This window comes from Manis pentadactyla, chromosome 8 (assembly GCF_030020395.1).
Source record: "Manis pentadactyla isolate mManPen7 chromosome 8, mManPen7.hap1, whole genome shotgun sequence".
In the NCBI taxonomy this organism is placed as follows: Eukaryota; Metazoa; Chordata; class Mammalia; order Pholidota; family Manidae; genus Manis; species Manis pentadactyla.
Genome location: NC_080026.1, coordinates 35,490,321 through 35,509,153, shown reverse-complemented (window position 1 = coordinate 35,509,153; position 18,833 = coordinate 35,490,321). Strand labels below are relative to the sequence as shown.

Genomic DNA, 18,833 nt, shown 5'->3' with positions numbered 1-18,833 from the left:
AGGTTCAAGATTTTGCCAGGGGCCTCAGGTCCCTTGAACATCTTAAGTGTTCCAGGAATAAGAAAGGTAAACATAGAACAATAAAGGGTTGCTTTGTTTTCAGGCTCTTTTGTTACAGGCATGACCATGAGCCCCACTTTATGTTCCAGTGGAAACCCTACCCAAACTGCTCCAACAATCTTCAGTTGAAATGGCTACTGTCTTCTTTTCCCTATGCTTAGGCTATGTATAATTATCTATTACAACATATGCATCATTTTATCTCATTCAACCTTATAGCCTTGGTACATAGTAATTCTCAATAAATATTTGCTAAATGCAAGCATGCATGCATGAATGAGTGAATGAGTGAATGAGTGAATGAATGAATGAATGAATGAAAAAGGCAATGGAGGAAACAACATATATGAAGAGTGGGCTCTATGACTTAAAAGTAAAAAAAGAAACTTCCCCCACAACTTTTCAACATATTAAATTGTCATGGACAAGTCAATAGCTGAATATTGTTTAAAAACATGTTCAGACTAACTGAACAATAAGCAAAAAGCATTAAAATTAGTTGCTTCTGGGGAATGTAACCAAGAGTAAGAAAAGGTAAGTCAGGGAATTATTTTCTTTAAAAACTGTCTGTACTATTTGATTTTTTTTACTACATATATCTTGATAAAAATTGAAATATTTGAAAACAAACATTAGTCAGTTTTGGATTTGTTATGCCTCAAAAGCAGCCTGCAGTACATTTGACTCCAAAGAGTTTCATGCAGTACTTTATTTTTATTTTGTGCCCAGAGTCCTGACTACCAAAGAGTTGTTGACCTGAAGCCAAGTTGACAAATAAACAGAACTTTGAACTTTAATAAGGCAGTTTCATTGGACCTAGACTGAGTTGAGCAAGCTGACCGACCATGCCTGAAAGTAGCCATAAAGGAACTAAGTAAATCAATCAACTCCATGGTTTTCACGGAGATCTCTTACTGTCAGAACTTCTTTACACACTTCTCCTCTGATCCTGTGGTGATGAAAATTGACATCCATAGTCATATTCTACCAAAAGAATGGCCAGATCTAGAAAAGGTAATGGTGATTAATTTGCTGAATTATTTCTAGAACTTATCTAGGGTTTCACAAGGTTTCTAATACAGATCTATCTCTTCTTTGGGGAGTTAAATGTTAAGTTTTTCTTCTTTGGGGTGATTTTATATTACTTGGTAGCTCTGATTTCAGTTTTTAAAAATGAAAAATGACTTTTATATTTATTTTGAAAGAACATTAAAGAAGTAAGTGCTTTCTAAAAATCCCTTTTTCCCCTCAAATGAGGCATTCTTTAAAATTTCTGGACAATTTAAGTCAGGCAGTTTTACTTCCACTTAAATCATATATTCAGCTGCTGGGAAGATGTATGCCAACTCCAGAATTTAAAGTTACAGTTTCAGTAAGAGACTATTAAAAAAATGGAATGTGATAGATTTCCAGGACTTCTAAAACACATCTCCTTTCCAAAATGTTTAAAGTAAGTTTTAGAAGCACCAAGAGATAGCTTTGTGGAATTTTTTAGAATCTATTTTAGGACACTGTCTGAAACCTTTCCTTTTTGATGTTCTTTAAGCTGTAAATACTTGTTATGAACTAGAGAGTGGGAATATTAAAAAAAAGCCATAGAAAATGACATGAAGCATTTGCACAGTGAGTGTCTCTAGAGACTCTTCTCTGTGTTTCTCAAAAGAGGGAGATTTCCTTTTGTCATTAAGAACTTTTGAATGAAAACTAAATGAGGCAGGTGGGGAACATGAAAGAAATTAAAAATTGGCCTGAGTTTTGTTCAGGCTAAGTATTAGGTTTTGCCCAATCCTCAGCCTTCTCTAGTACTTCCACACCACTGAATGTTTCATCTTTTTTATCCCAAGTGAGGAAAAAATGAATTAACTCAAACTCTAATTAAAATGCCTTCTCCTTATTAAGGGGAAAAAACTTCCTGCCCGGTGTCCTGGGCTATACCCCACCTCCCATAACCTGCCTCCCTCCCTGAAGCCTGCCTGCAGTTTGAGCAGAGAATTGATCACCAAAAGCTGACATTTCTAGCTGCTCCACCTAATGCAGGGCCCTAAAGGCATTGTTAAAACTGTTCAGGCAGCTGAGGATGCAAAGCATAAGGAGGTTATAGCTTTAAATGTGTGCCCTGGAGATTTCCCAAGCACTCTTCTGCTGGCTCTGCATTCTCTCCCCTTCCTATGTTCTAGCTGCCACTTCAAAAGAGGGGAGGGGCATTTTGTCCAGATAAACCAGGCCTCCATCTATCAGATACACACCCTGCAAGCAGATAACTGATACTTAACTACTAATGATGATGATGATGATAATCATAAACTCTTATACTCCCAAGGAGCTGTATCTACATCTATGTCTATATCTGCATCTATATAAGTGTAATTTGATTCACATAAAATCTTGTGAACTGTAGCTAAGATTTGTATTACTAACCCTGCTGGGCAGATGAGGTACCTGAGACTCAGAAGTGAGCCTAGACTCCCAGAGCTACATGCAACCTGGTGGACCCTCTACCATCACACCCACCTTGAGAGAGCTGGCTCGGGAGAATATTACTGCTGGAAAGGATGTCCCCATGTCCCTCTGCCCCCCAGTGCCTCTCTCAACACCAGCCTCCTCCCCAACTTCCCCACACTCACATAAACCCACTGAGGGCTTTGTCACAGAGTCACTGGTTCCTGGCTTCCAGCCTGCAGTCCAAGCAATCAGATCTGTTATGTCGTAGATGTTTACATTTGCTTGAAGGCAAGCCAGTGACAAAACTATTAACAGAAAACAGTTCTGTGTTTTCAAACTGGGAGGGGTGAGATAAATAAAAACACATCTAAATGGTGCTGGGATCCCTCTCTCTCTCTCCCCATTTCTAGTCTATATGGTCAGAGTAAAGTGAGTACTAAGTGGCATTAGTTAATAGCAGATTTTCCTTGTTGTTCATCTAATTCAATAGGTATAGCAGATTTTCCTTCATCTTCAAATCATTCCTTAGTGGGTAAAGTATTATTTCAAAACATCAATTCTGATCTTCCCTCACTATATTTTTTAACTTCCCAATAAAAGAATGAGAAGAATAAGCCAGTACAAGTTTTATTTTAGAAGATGAAGTCCCTTTGGACAACTCTCTCTTTTCAAACCTGCTTTTCCTTATTAAATATTAATGGCCAATAACCTTGACCTCCTTATGCAACAAAGAAACAGAAAAGCAGAATCAACATGCCTGGGTTGATGATTAACCAATTATTACAAAGGATTGGGATTTGAGAAATCTTTTCATTTTCACTTGCTAATAATGACTTTAATCAGAGTTACAGTTAAGATTGGAGGAAAAATTTAGCTAAGGTAGATAGAGAGCAGATTCAGGGAGCACTTGATAAATTGTTTCTGATGAATCATGCCCCACACTCTGCTGTCATAAATAGGATGGTGGCCCAAGAAATCGTGGTGAAAGTTGTTTCAGGTTGATCTGCAGTGAGATTATTCCTGATTATGATAAGGCTTTGGCTTTTTCCTTTAGCAAGACTTCACTGACCAACTCCTATGTGCTCCATTGAAGGGCTTGCAAAGATTCTTCTAATTTTAAATAGAGTGAAAAAATTTTTGCTTCTAGTGAAAAAAAATACAGATTTTCATCTTCTTTCATTAGCAGTGATTTAGCTGCACTTGATCACTATAAAGTTTTAGGAGACAAAATCCCAGGCATAACTTGACTTTTAAACAACCCCTCTGAGGAAATAGGTATCTGATTTCTTCACCCGGGAGGTCTGTATTCACCTCATGAGACTGTGAGGACCCCAAGACATTAAAAATGTCATTTAGTTCATCAGCCTCTGATTCACATATATCCATTTCAGAAACACATCTCTTGAATATAGAACTATATTCCCTTGAATTTTTTAATTTATTTGTCATGCACACAAATGCCTATGGGATATTGGTCATTGTCAGTCAAACATTTCAGACTGTAAATGCCTCCTGGCATATGCTCTGACCAAAACTACTCCCAGGGTCATAGAGTTCAGACCCAGGCTTGATTCAGCTGAGAATGAGAGCTGGAGGACTGTACGGAGACCAGACTCAGAGCAGAATGCAGTTCCCCCACATAGGTTAGGTCTTTGTAAGGGGCTTAGGGGAAACAAAAGTGTTCAAATCTTGAGCTTTCCAAGAAACGGGAAGGAGGAACACAGAGTAACAAAGGGCTCCTTCCTTCACCGCACTTCATAGACCCCAGGGTATGCTTTATTCCACAGCCTAAGGGTGGAATAGGCTCCGTCCACTATGACACCCCTACTGCCAGTACTGCCTGCCACCACCACCATCAACATCAGTGGTGCCACCACTGCCACCAAACTCAGTACCACAACCACCACTACTCCCACCTCTCAACCTCCACCATCGCCTTTACCACCACCTCATCCCTACCAACACTACCACCATCACCATTGCTGCCACCACCATGCCCACCTCCACCACCATCGCCACAACCACCGTCATCATCACTGTCAGCATTGATGAGGCTCTTTCTAGAAGCCAGGTCTGGTGTAGACAGCTTTCTATGAATTATCTCAGTTAATTCCCATAAAACCCTGTCACAGCTGCTGCTGTTAGCATCATTTTACACACAAGGAAACAGTAACTTTGAGATGTTAGGCTACTCTAACAAAGTCAAGTATCTTATATGTGGTTTGTCATGTGTGACACGACCTTTTTGTCTGCCTCCCTCGGCCTCTCTGCCCTTCCCCAAATGTCCTTCTCTAATCTGCTGACTTTATTTAATACTTAATCACTAACTTTAACTTAATACTTTACCCTGCTAATTTATGGGTTAAAGTTTCACAGGGAATTAAGAAAAAGTTAGAAAGAAAGAAAGACAGAAGGAAGGAGAGAAGGAAGTAAGACCTTTCCTTCTTTACTAAAGATTGATTTCAATGGCAAATTTCCAGTTTGACATAGGGCTTAAGTTTAAAGTGTAATTGTGATCACAGCCATTTTCCACCCCCTCTTCCAATGTACACCTCTGGGCAGCTTTATCCAGGAGAAGAGGGGGAAAAGCACAAGAGTATTAAATGCATAAAGTGCACGGGCACCTGCAAAGGAGAAACTGGGTTCACGGAGAAGTTAGGGTTCCCAGTAGAGTGGCTCCCTTGCATGCCCAGCTTAAGTCAGGCCCTCTGATGACACTTGGGAGGAGGCAGGTAGATTTCCAGTGATAACATGACTATTTGGAGCTAGAACTCAAGAACAGACCTTATGCCCAGGTAGAATTAGGCTAGTACTGAATTGACCAAATCTTAAGTCTGTTGGGACAGACCTCAGTCACAGACAGAGAGACACAGAAACACCCCTGTGCTGCAGTCGCAGACTCCACTCTCAGTCTGGAGGCAAGAGGGGAGCTAGGAAGAGGGACCTGACTCCCTGAAGACAACTAACTGCCCTGTACCATGACATAGGGACCAATCACATTCAGCTGGTCTCAGCTACTACAATTGAGAAGTTGAGCTGATACTCAGCTTCCTTAGCTGATCTACCTATTGTTGCTGACAAGAGACACTGATGAGCTCTTCACAGAGTTATCTCCAACCTCTACACCTTCCCTTCTTGCATGTCACTTTGAGAGCCACTTTTTTGGAACGCAAAAGTGCTGAACACTGAATTTCCTCTCCAATCTGACCCCAGATAAGCTTTTCAGCCTCCCTCCCCTAACACCACCTGAGTCAGTGTGGGTCAGTACCCTGCTCCAGGCCCCCAGAGAACCTGTGTGTCACTCTGTCACAGCATGTCTCACATGCCACTACAGCTCTTCAATTACTACCCACCCAAACCCTACCCTCTCAAGACTGTGCTCCACACAGGCTGGAACTGCCCTTTTTATTTTCTCTGCCCTAGTAAGGCTGGTCATGGGTGGGACTCCATGAGGGTTTGAGGAAGGAATGAGTAACTGAAATAAATGAGATTTTAAAACCTATGGTAACATGAGTCATTATAACCATGTTCTTAGGTAGTCTCAAATTTTGTATTCATGACTCCCAAGAAGAAATATATTACACATTTAATTCATTACAAACATTCATATAAATAATGGAAAGAGTTTCATGAAACTAATAATACATGGGAAGCCTTCTAATATATATTTTTTGTTTTAGACTATTCTATTCCATTCCATTCCATTTCTTTAATATCTTAGCTTGGATTTTTCAAGAAGCACACCCTGAGGCAAGGATTCAAATACAAGTAGTTTACCTTGAAACACCAGGAAACACCAGTAGGTGGGGAAATGAGACAAAGAGAGCAAAGCAACCAATGAACATGCAGAATGTGTGCCTCACCTCAGAGTCATCCCGCCTAAGGGATGGGGACACCAGTGTATTCAATGTGTTTGTATACAAATGCGTTTAGTCATGAGGGGTTCTTGGAGGGGGGAAGGATGGTGACACTAATTTCCTGCTACTTGCAGTCTTCTAGAGGGGCCTGATCAAAGCTGGCTCCAGAGGAAAAAGGGAAGCTTTTGTCAAAGAAATGCAGGTTCTGGCAGTTGAAGGCAGCTGGTGTACGCAGAAGGAGGGAATACAGGTGGGACACCTGCAGCATCTGCTACACATATATGTTCATATCACATGATACACGTAGCATGTTCTTGGAACATCTGGGTTGCTATCCACCAAAATGATTTCATGATCTATTTATGGATTGCAACCCACAGTTTGAAGTGTTGGTATTCTACTATGGGATTCCCTAAAGACTGGTCCTTATGGTCTATATACTCCTGGTGGCCCATGAAATGATTTTAGGTGGTATGTGAACAAATATTTTTTTATGTTAATCCTCATTTAAAAACTGCAACGTGCATTAGGAGAAAAAGTGAAAGTATAATACAGAATTTTCTTCCTGAATAAATATATTTAAGGAAGAAAAGGGAATTGTTTAAATATAAATATTGAATAAGTGATACATGGATATGGAAGGGAAATGGGAAGGTGATTCTTGAAAGGATGGAGCTCAGGACCCTTATGCCCCTTGGCTGCACTCCTCTCTACTTTGGTCATCCAGTCTCACTGTGCTTTCTCCCACTCCCCCACCCCCGACAGAGATTTGGCTATGGAGGCTGGGTGCAGCTCCAACATCACAGCAAGGTGAGTATCTCCCAAAGCACTGCTCAGACCCAGAGACATCTTGAGCCTCAGACTTCCTGCAAGCAGGCCTCCAGGGAGCTCAATTCTTCTTTCCTCCTATTGACTTTGTAGTTTGCAAGGGAATAATACTCAAGTTTCTCAAAATGATTAGGAAAACTGGGGGTAACTTCAAACAGCAGTATTTAAGAAGATAAAATTGAAACTGAAGAAGCCATTAAAACATCTCTCTTTTTCTTGCCCTAGAACCAATTTTTGCACTTATTGCTCTGCCTCAAGGAAGCAACCTGGCTCTCTCTATAGGTTATTATAGTATATTAAGACCAACCAATAAATGGCACAGATTACATTTGAGCATGAGCTGGAGAAACTGAACACTGGAGACAAAGGGGAGAAGAAGCCACTACTATTAAGGGCTGAATTTGATAAGAGAAAAAGTGAAAGAAGGAAGGCTTGGGCAAAGCATTCTGCAAATGACAAGGCCTGAGAATGAGCTGAGGTTTAGGGCTGCACAGAGGATAGGCCTAACTTCATTTTCAGAGGCATCATACACCCTCATGGAGTTCAGAAGGAACCTCCTGAGCTCCCAGCTGAAACATAGACATGACTAAGGAAGGAGCTGGGGGACTCATGGTCTGGGAAGATAGTTATTACATGCAGGGGTGACACAATGCAGTACAGTAAGGTAAGGACTGCTTTCACACTAGATTCTGGAGAACATAGATTTGAGCACCAAGCACTGGAGAAGGCCTTCTAGAAGAAGTGATGCCCGTCCTTAGTCTTGAAGCAGGGGCAAAGGCTTGCCTAGAAACAAAGGAAACAGGGGTGAAGGCTTGCCTAAGGAATAAAGGTTACAGAAAGAGAAGACAGGGGGCAAATGCATGGAGATATTAAACATATGTAAGCCCAGAACTCAAGCACTCAGCTATGGCTGGTACCAACATTTCTCAAAGTGTGGTCCCTGAATCAGCAAGTTCAGCTTCACTGGGAACTTAGGAGAAATGCACAGAAATGCTGAACATTGGGTGTGGGGACAGATCATGGAAAGACTTGTGGGACATGCTAAAGAGTCAAATTTTATTCTCAGCACAGTGCAAATTGTTTGGAAGGTCTTAATGGCTTAAAAAGACCACTTTGGCTACACTGTGGAGAATGGAGAGAGACGGGCAAGATTTTAAATAGCAGAGTGGTGGGAAGAAGCTGGAGAGGTGGACAGAAGCCTCATCACATGGAGCCTCGGTAGACGGGTTCAGGCTTTTATACTTGATCCTGAAGGCAGTGCGGAACCATTCAAGAGTTTTAAACATCAGGATCTCTGGGGCAGCTCATTCTCACCTCATCAAAGAGTGCACACTAGATGCTGATTTAGGCACTGTGCTACACCTCTACCATTAAAAGTGCTAGTTTCTCATCTGGGAGCTAGTGATCTAAGCTGGCCTCAAGTCTCCCCAAGGAAGAGAACAATCTGAGCGGAGCTGATTACAAGGCTACTAGGAATTCCGCCCCAAATGCAGGGATGGGCAGCTTGTGATTTTTCTTTTAACTCCTTGTCCCAGGCTGCTGTTTGAGACCAGCAAATCTCTTCACTTTGTATTTAAGTCAGGAGATTGCATTAACTTACCAGCAAATCTCCAATAGAAAACAAAATATTTCCAGTCATATATACTACTCTGCTATTTATAGCAAAATTGGGTATTTATTTATTTATGTATTTATAGCAAAATGTATTTATACATTTTGTATAATGTATTTATAGCAAAATTGGGTACAATGTATTTATAGCAAAATTGGGTACAATGTATTTATAGCAAAATTGGGTACAATAGTAGTCTAATAGAACGAAACAGTGACTCTCTGCTTCCCTGTCTCTCAAAAACAAAACAAAACAGAACCAAATTTGTATTTTTCATAATTACAGTGGTCAGGATTACAGTCTTGGAAAACAATATGCAAATGTATACAGATATGCAAATTAGGCTTAAAAAAAGCAATGAGAAACACAGTATTTGGGGGTTGAAATTTCTTTTTGTTCTCCTACATTCCTTTGATGAACAAGTATTTTGTGTCCCCGTGATTGTTTTACCTCAGAGATCCCTGTTCTCTGAAAAGTCTTTCCAAAACATTTCTCTGGTGTCCCTATTTGTTTCTCTTCTTAACCTTTGGTGTTTTCAGAGCTTTTGGAATGAATGGAGAGGTATTTGTTTGCCATAGTAAAGCCTTGTTCAGAACTGAATAACACAATTTTTCCTTTGGTTGAATATTTATAAAATAGGTAGCAAGCCAGTTTGCATGGCCTCCTTTCAGGAGCTCCATGGGGTGGGTGCAAATTTGAGTCCTAATAGGAGCATTTCAAAGGAGAGTAGTCTAGGGCCTGTTTCAAATTGGTGGGTCAGCAGCATCTAGAAGTATCCACTAAGTGTTTCTCAGGTCCTTGGGAATACAAATAAACACAATGCACATGCACAAAAATACACACACCATTTCCATCACACCTAGAATTTTCATACATGCTATTCTGTGATCACCAATCACCAGGTTCCTGTTACTAAAATGATTTTTCACTGCAAAGAAAAATCTACCCAGTTTCTCCCTGTGTTCCCCAGTTTTTCCTCCTGGTGTGGCTGTGTTTGCCTTCCTGGATGCTCCCCAAACCCCATGCTATTGAAATTTTATGGAAGCTTCCTCATGCAGGCATGATCAATTATTAACTCCATTTCTAGTTCCTCTCTTCTTTCTGGAGAAGTGGGGAGGAGAGATGAAAATTCCAAGCTTCTAATCATGACTTGGTCTTTTTGGTGACCAGCCCCCACCCAGGAGCCTCCCAGAGGCACCTCCTTAGAACAAAAGATGCTCCTAGTGTTCTTATCAGAGAAATTCACAGGGCTTTTAGGATTTTTGTGCCAGGAACTGGCAGAGACATACATGTTTTTTTCTATTATCTCACAACCCCTCACTGGGGAGCCAGGCAGACACCCAATGGATAAAGAACATACAGATAGCAACAATTCTGTAAAGAGGCAGTAAACAGTAAGGGACTTTAGGGGAGGTGGAAAGCCCAAGGCAGGGGGCAATTTTCATTAAGCTAAAGAGTCACAGAGCTGCAGCACTAGAGATCATCAGTCTAGTCAGTGTCGGAGCCATGGGATGCAGCCCAACAGTGAGTCAGAGTATCTATCCAGCTGGTTAGAACAGCATGAAAAATGAAATAGATTACGAAAGAAAATAGCAGGTGGTCTACTAGTTGTAAGAGTATATAGTATTTCATGAAACTTTGTCACAGTTTGTATCTGTATAAATAGTTATATATAGGTGTACCAGGTCACAGTGGAAAATATATTTCTTAATGTGGGATCATAGCCAAAATCGATTGAAAGCCATCAATCTAGACCAATGCTTTCATTTCATATTTTAATTTTTAAGGTTAACTTTTCATTACATAAGTAAGGTTTGAATAAATTCTTTTAAATAAGATATAGGAGATAAAGCTACAGAGCCTTTGTATCAGCATTACCCATCCTCAGAAGTAATTCCTATTAACAGTTGATGGGTATATTTCCAGACCTTTTTTTATTTTATTTTATTTTTTTTATTGAAGGTTAGTTGACAACAGCATTGCATTACATTAGTTTCAGGTGTACAACACAGTGATTCAACATTTATATACATGATAATTCTAGGTACCAGGTATCACCATACCAAGTTGTTACAATATTTTGACTATATTCCTTATGCTATACATTACATCCCGGTTACTTATTTATTTTACAATTGGAAGTGTGTTTATATATATATGTATATATATATATATTTTTTTTGTGAGGGCATCTCTCATATTTATTGATCAAATAGTTGTTAACCACAATAAATTTCTGTATAGGGGGGTCAATACTCAATGCACAATCATTAATCCACCCCAAGCCTAATTTTCGTCAGTCTCCAATCTTCTGATGCATAACGAACAAATTCTTACATGGAGTACAAATTCTTACATAGTGAATAAGTTACATGGTGAACAGTGCAAGGGCAGTCATAACAGAAGCTTTCGGTTTTGTTCATGCATTATGAACTATACACAGTCAGTTCAAATATGAATATTCATTTGATTTTTAAACTTGATTTATATGTGGATACCACATTTCTCTATTATTATTGTTTTTAATAAAATGCTGAAGTGGTAGGTAGATACAAGATAAAGGTAGAAAACAGAGTTTAGTGTTGTAAGAGGGCAAATGTAGATGATCAGGTGTGTGCCTGTAGACTATGTGTTAATCCGAGCTAGACGAGGGCAATAAACATCCATGTATGCCAAAGATTTCTCTCAGAACATGAGGGGGGAGGTTCTAAGCCTCACCTCTGTTGCTCCCCATTTTCTCACCAGATGGCCCCCTGCGACTGTGCCTGTCTTAGGTTGTTCCTCCCTTGAGGAATCTTACCCGTCTCTGGCTAACCAGTCATCTTCCGGGGCCATACAGGGAAATGTTAAGTTGGTAAGTGAGAGAGAAGCCATATTGTTTGAAAAGGTTAGCTTTTTACTTCTTTGCATATTTATGCCCTGTGGCTTCTATGCCCAGCATTTGTCTTGAGGTGTCTTTACCACTTGGAAGAATTATGATACTCGGTAAATTCGACATGTGGCACGAGTTCTATTTAAAGGTTGTGATTAGGTAGGAAGAAGAAAAGCTATAGAAGTAGCAGGCAGAAGAAAACCTGGGAAGATTGATTATTTCTTTGACATATCTTCTTGTAGAGTAACTTCAGCATGGATAGGTTTTAAACGACTAATTAAATTGTGCACACACATTAACATAATAGGAATATAGTTACCTAACCAAAGCATACCTGTAATTACCAGCCATCTCCAGTGAAACCAAGAAAACCAGTTAGGCACCTTAGGCATTTGTGAAAACTTATCTATGATATGGTGGATATTGTCCGACTGAACTTAAACAGTCTGAGAGAATTCAGATAAACTAGAACACCCCATTCCTGGGGACTGTTCATATCCCATATGTTCTTTTAACGATAAATAGTCTGTGGTTGTAAGATTTTGGAGTGCTACAATTTGCACTTCTCCTAATTCTTGGTTGAGTTCCAACAGTATAGATTCAGTCCAATTTTTGTTTTACTGCATGCACAGGCCAGCTTAGATATCTCCTTCATCTTTCCCATGGCAAGTCCAGGAACTGGTGGGATGAGTGCATCTACACCTGTGACAGTGCGTGGATCTTTGTTGAAGTTTTTTTTTTTTTTTTTTTCTGATCATCTTCTGTCATGAGTCTTCCCGAGAGTGCTGATGTTGGAAGTTCTTTTTCATATCGTATCTTAGTTCATTTTCGGGGTAGCCAAATTAGGCTTTGATCCTCTGTATAAACACAAACAGACCCTTTGCCTACACTTTTATATGTCCTTTATATCATTGTGTAGAACTCATTAGAGGTCACCACATAGGAACTGCATTTTTTTTTTTTAATCATTAATCTACACTTACATGACGAATACTTTGTTTACTAGGCTCTCCCCTATACCAGGTCCCCCCTATCTACTCCTTTACAGTCACTGTCCATCAGCGTAGCAACCTGTTGTAGAATCACTACTTGTCTTCTCTGTGTTGTACAGCCCTCCCCTTTCCCCCACCCCGCTATGGATACTAATCTTAATACCCCTCTTTTTCTGCCCCCCCTTATCCCTCCCTACCCACCCATCCTCCCCAGTCCCTTTCCCTTTGGTACCTGTTAGTCCATTCTTGAGTTCTGTGATTCTGCTGCTGTTTTGTTCCTTCAGTTTTTCCTTTGTTCTTATATTCCACAGATGAGTGAAATCATTTGGTATTTCTCTTTCTCTGCTTGGCTTGTTTCACTGAGCAAAATACCCTCCAGCTCCATCCATGTTGCTGCAAATGGTTGGATTTGCCCTTTTCTTATGGCTGAGTAGTATTCCATTGTGTATATGTACCACATCTTCTTTATCCATTCATCTATCGATGGACATTTAGGTTGCTTCCAATTCTTGGCTATTGTAAATAGTGCTGCGATAAACATAGGGGTACATTGGTCTTTCTCATACTTGATTGCTGCATTCTTAGGGTAAATTCCTAGGAGTGCAATTCCTGGGTCAAATGGTAGGTCTGTTTTGAGCATTTTGATGTACCTCCATACTGCTTTCCACAATGGGTGAACAAGTTTACATTCCCACCAGCAGTGTAGGAGGGTTCCCCTTTCTCCACAGCCTCGCCAACATTTGTTGTTGTTTGTCTTTTGGATGGCAGCCATCCTTACTGGTGTGAGGTGATACCTCATTGTAGTTTTAATTTGCATTTCTCTGATAATTAGCGATGTGGAGCATCTTTTCATGTGTCTGTTGGCCATCTGTATTTCTTTTTTGGAGAACCGTCTGTTCAGTTCTTTTGCCCATTTTTTAATTGGGTTATTTGTTTTTTGTTTGTTGAGGCGTGTGAGCTCTTTATATATTCTGGACGTCAAGCCTTTATCGGATGTGTCATTTTCAAAGATATTCTCCCATACTGTAGGGTTCCTTTCTGTTCTATTGATGGTGTCTTTTGCTGTACAGAAGCTTTTCAGCTTAATATAGTCCCACTTACTCATTTTTGCTGTTGTTTTCCTTGCCCGGGGAGATATGTTCAAGAAGAGGTCACTCATGTTTATGTCTAAGAGGTTTGTGCCTATGTTTTCTTCCAAGAGTTTAATGGTTTCATGACTTACATTCAGGTCTTTGATCCATTTTGAGTTTACTTTTGTATATGGGGTTAGACGATGGTCCAGTTTCATTCTCCTACATGTAGCTGTCCAGTTTTGCCAGCACCATCTGTTGAAGAGACTGTCATTTCGCCATTGTATGTCCATGGCTCCTTTATCAAATATTAATTGACCATATATGTCTGAGTTAATGTCTGGATTGTCTAGTCTGTTCCATTGGTCTGTGGCTCTGTTCTTGTGCCAGTACCAAATTGTCTTGATTACTATGGCTTTATAATAGAGCTTGAAGTTGGGGAGTGAGATCCCCCCTACTTTATTCTTCTTTCTCAGGATTGCTTTGGTTATTCGGGGTCTTTGGTGGTTCCATATGAATTTTTGAATTATTTGTTCCAGTTCATTGAAGAATGTTGCTGGTAGTTTCATAGGGATTGCATCAAATCTGTATATTGCTTTGGGCAGGATGGCCATTTTGACGATATTAATTCTTCCTAGCCATGAGCATGGGATGCGTTTCCATCTGTTAGTGTCCCCTTTAATTTCTTTTAAGAGTGACTTGTAGTTTTCAGAGTATAAGTCTTTCACTTCTTTGGTTAGGTTTATTCCTAGGTATTTTATTTTTTTTGATGCAATTGTGAATGGAGTTGTTTTCCTGATTTCTCTTTCTGTTGGTTCATTGTTGGTATATAGGAAAGCCACAGATTTCTGTGTGTTGATTTTGTATCCTGCAACTTTGCTGTATTCCGATATCAGTTCTAGTAGTTCTGGGGTGGAGTCTTTAGGGTTTTTTATGTACGGTATCATGTCATCTGCAAATAGTGACAGTTTGACTTCTTCTTTGCCAATCTGGATTCCTTGTATTTTTTTGTTTTGTCTGATTGCCGTGGCTAGGACCTCCAGTACTATGTTAAATAACAGTGGGGAGAGTGGGCATCCCTGTCTAGTTCCCGATCTCAGAGGAAATGCTTTCAGCTTCTCGCTATTCAATATAATGTTGGCTGTGGGTTTTTCATAGATGGCCTTTATTATGTTGAGGTACTTGCCCTCTATACCCATTTGCTGAGAGTTTTTATCATGAATGGATGTTGAACTTTGTCAAATGCTTTTTCAGCATCTATGGAGATGATCATGTGGTTTTTGTCTTTCTTTTTGTTGATGTGGTGGATGATGTTGATGGACTTTCGAATGTTGTACCATCCTTGCATCCCTGGGATGAATCCCACTTGGTCATGGTGTATGATCCTTTTGATGTATTTTTGAATTCGGTTTGCTAATATTTTGTTGAGTATTTTTGCATCTACGTTCATCAGGGATATTGGTCTGTAGTTTTCTTTTTTGGTGGGGTCTTTGCCTGGTTTTGGCATTAGGGTGATGTTAGCTTCATAGAATGAGTTTGGGAGTATCCCCTCCTCCTCTATTTTTTGGAAAACTTTAAGGAGAATGGGTATTATGTCTTCCCTGTATGTCTGATAAAATTCCGAGGTAAATCCATCTGGCCCGGGGGTTTTGTTCTTTGGTAGTTTTTTGATTACTGCTTCAATTTCGTTGCTGGTAATTGGTCTGTTTAGATTTTCTGTTTCTTTTTGGGTCAGTCTTGGAAGGTTGTATTTTTCTAGGAAGTTGTCCATTTCTCCTAGGTTTCCCAGCTTGTTAGCATATAGATTTTCATAGTAGTTTCTAATAATTCTTTGTATTTCTGCGGGGTCCGTCGTGATTTTTCCTTTCTCATTTCTTATACTGTTGATTTGTGTTGACTCTCTTTTCCTCTTAATAAGTCTGGCTAGAGGCTTATTTATTTTGTTTATTTTCTCGAAGAACCAGCTCTTGGTTTCATTGATTTTTGCTATTGTTTTATTCTTCTCAATTTTATTTATTTCTTCTCTGATCTTTATTATGTCCCTCCTTCTGCTGACCTTAGGCCTCATTTGTTCTTCTTTTTCCAATTTCGATAGTTGTGACATTAGACCGTTCATTTGGGATTGCTCTTCCTTTTTTAAATATGCTTGGATTGCTATATACTTTCCTCTTAAGACTGCTTTTGCTGTCTCCCACAGAAGTTGGGGCTTAGTGTTGTTGTTGTCATTTGTTTCCATATATTGCTGGATCTCCATTTTGATTTGGTCATTGATCCATTGATTATTTAGGAGTGTGTTGTTTAGCCTCCATGTGTTTGTGAGCCTTTTTGCTTTCTTTGAACAGTTTATTTCTAGTTTAATGCCTTTGTGGTCTGAAAAGTTGGTTGGTAGGATTTCAATCTTTTGGAATTTACTGAGGCTCTTTTTGTGTCCTAGTATGTGGTCTATTCTGGAGAATGTTCCATGTGCACTTGAAAAGAACGTGTATCCTGTTGCTTTTGGATGTAGAGTTCTGTAGATGTCTATTAGGTCCATCTGTTCTAATGTGTTGTTCAGTGCCTCTGTGTCCTTACTTATTTTCTGTCTGGTGGATCTGTCCTTTGGAGTGAGTGGTGTGTTGAAGTCTCCTAGAATGAATGCATTGCATTCTATTTCCTCCTTTAGTTCTATTAATATTTGTTTCAGGTATGTTGGTGCTCCTGTATTGGGTGCATATATATTTATAATGGTTATATCCTCTTGATGGACTGAGCCCTTTATCATTATGTAATGTCCTTCTTTGTCTTTTGTTACTTTCTTTATTTTGAAGTCTGTTTTGTCTGATACCAGAATTGCAACACCTGCTTTCTTCTCTCTGTTGTTTGCTTGAAATATCTTTTTCCATCCCTTGACTTTAAGTCTGTGCGTGTCTTTGGGTTTGAGGTGAGTCTCTTGTAAGCAGCATATGGATGGATCTTGCTTTTTTATCCATTCTATTACTCTGTGTCTTTTGATTGGTGCATTCAGTCCATTTACATTTAGGGTGATTATTGAAAGGTATGAATTTATTGCCATTGCAGGCTTTAAGTTTGTGGTTACCAAAGGTTTAGGGTTAGCTTCTTTACTGTCTTACTGTCTAACTTAACTCGCTTGTTGAGCTATTATAAACACAGTCTGATGATTCTTTATTTCTCTCCCTTCTTATTCCTCCTCCTCCCTTCTTCATATGTTGGGTGTTTTGTTGTGTGCTCTTTTTAGGAGTGCTCCCATCTAGAGCAGTCCCTGTAGGATGCCCTGTAGAGGTGGTTTGTGAGAGGCAAATTCCCTCAACTTTTGCTTGTCTGGGAATTGTTTAATCCCTCCTTCATATTTAAATGATATTCGTGCTGGATACAGTAGTCTTGGTTCGAGGCCCTTCTGTTTCATTGCATTAAGTATATCATGCCATTCTCTTCTGGCCTGTAGGGTTTCTGTTGAGAAGTCTGATGATAGCCTGATGGGTTTTCCTTTGTAGGTAACCTTTTTTTTCTCTCTGGCTGCTTGTAATACTTTGTCCTTGTCTTTGATCTTTGCCATTTTAATTATTATGTGTCTTGGTGTTGCCCTCCTTGGATCCCTTGTCATGGGAGTTCTGTGTACCTCTGTGGTCTGAAAGGCTATTTCTTCCCCTAGTTTGGGGAAATTTTCAGCAATTATTTCTTCAAAGACATTTTCTATCCCCTTTTCTCTCTCTACTTCTTCTGGAATACCTATGATTCTTATATTATTCCTTTTCGATTGATCACTCAGCTCTCTTAAAATTCTTTCATTCCTGGAGATCCTTTTATCTCTCTCTGCATCAGCTTCTCTGCATTCCTGTTCTCTGTTTTCTAGTCCATTAATGGTCTCTTGCATCTCGTCCATTCTGTTTTGAAGTCCTTCCAGAGCTTGTTTTATTTCTGAATTCTCCTTCCTTAGTTCTTGCATATTTCTCTGCAAGTCCATCAGCATGGTTATGACTTTTGTTTTGAATTCTTTTTCAGGTAGACTGGCTAAATCTATCTCCCCAGATTCCTTCTCAGGGGAAGATGTAGCAGATGCTGAAGCTGTCTGGGTTAGTCTTGTCTGTATCATATTTTTTTGCCTTTTCATGTTGACAGGTGCTATTGACTGTCAGCTGGGAGGGCCAAAATTTTCACTTGCTACTGTCCTTTCTTTACTGGGACAACTGCGACCCCTAGTGGCTTGTGTTGGGTAATTGCGTGTAGAGTGGGTCTTTGTGTCTTGCCTGGCCGGAAGGGAGAAATTTCCCTTTCTGTGGGCGGAATTTGTCTCAGGCTGCTTCTCTGCTTTCGCAGCGCCCGGTGGGTTAATGGATGGGGGGGCTGCTTGACTGTTTGCCTCCGTGAGGGGTCTCAGAGCTGTTGCCCAGGGGGTTAGTGCACCCGGTTTTCCCTGTAATTTCCAGCTGCTGTACTGTGACCTGGGTTGTTTCCGTCAAGCTGTTAAGTCCCTGTCCCTTTAAGACTTTCAAAAAGCCCCCGCTTTTCTTTGTCACAGGGGCATCAGCTTCAGCACCCGCTCAGAGGTCTTACTCCCTGTTCCCCCAGTATCCAGGGCCCCCTGGGCATGTACTGTGTCTGCGCTCTGGCCCGGATGGCTGGGGCTGGGTGTTCGGCAGTCCTGGGCTCCGTCTCCCTCCCGCTCTGCCTATTGTTCTCCCGCCGGGAGCTGGGGGGAGGGGCGCTCGGGTCCCGCCGTGCCGGGGCTTGTATCTTACCCCTTTCACCAGTCGCTGGGTTCTCGCTGGTGTAGCTGCAGTCTGGCCACTGTCCTGCGTCTTCTGGTCTCTCTTTTAGGGCTAGTTGTGTTTGTTGTATTTTCAAAAGTATATATGTTTTGGGGAGGAGATTCCCACTGTCCTACTCACGCTGCCATGTTGGCTCCGCCTCTCCAGACCTTTTTTTAAAAAAGCTAAATCAATCAGGTTCCAAAGAGAAAACAAATGGAATACTTAATTAGACTACTTTGAAAATAGTTAATATAGAGACTATTTATAAAGGTGCAGGCATGTGATGAAGTTATAGAGGTAGGCAGCAGTTAGATCACACAGGGTCTAACAGGCCGGGTTAAGGAGTTTGGAT

The 18,833-nt window shown here is 40.4% G+C and overlaps 1 protein-coding gene across 2 annotated transcripts in view; it reads left to right on the top strand.

The window, feature by feature from the left end:
- The first annotated feature begins 901 nt into the window (after positions 1 to 901).
- Positions 902 to 18,833, top strand: part of ACMSD (aminocarboxymuconate semialdehyde decarboxylase) — an 83,102-nt gene continuing 65,170 nt past the window's right edge. Inside the window, exons 1-2 of one of the 2 annotated variants that reach the window (XM_036886676.2) lie at positions 902 to 1,074; positions 7,125 to 7,169. In XM_036886676.2, coding sequence (XP_036742571.2) covers positions 952 to 1,074; positions 7,125 to 7,169 — 168 coding nt within the window. In that variant the 5' untranslated portion in view covers positions 902 to 951. The remainder of the gene's footprint in view (positions 1,075 to 7,124; positions 7,170 to 18,833) is intronic. The other variant, XM_036886674.2, reaches the window with a different exon arrangement.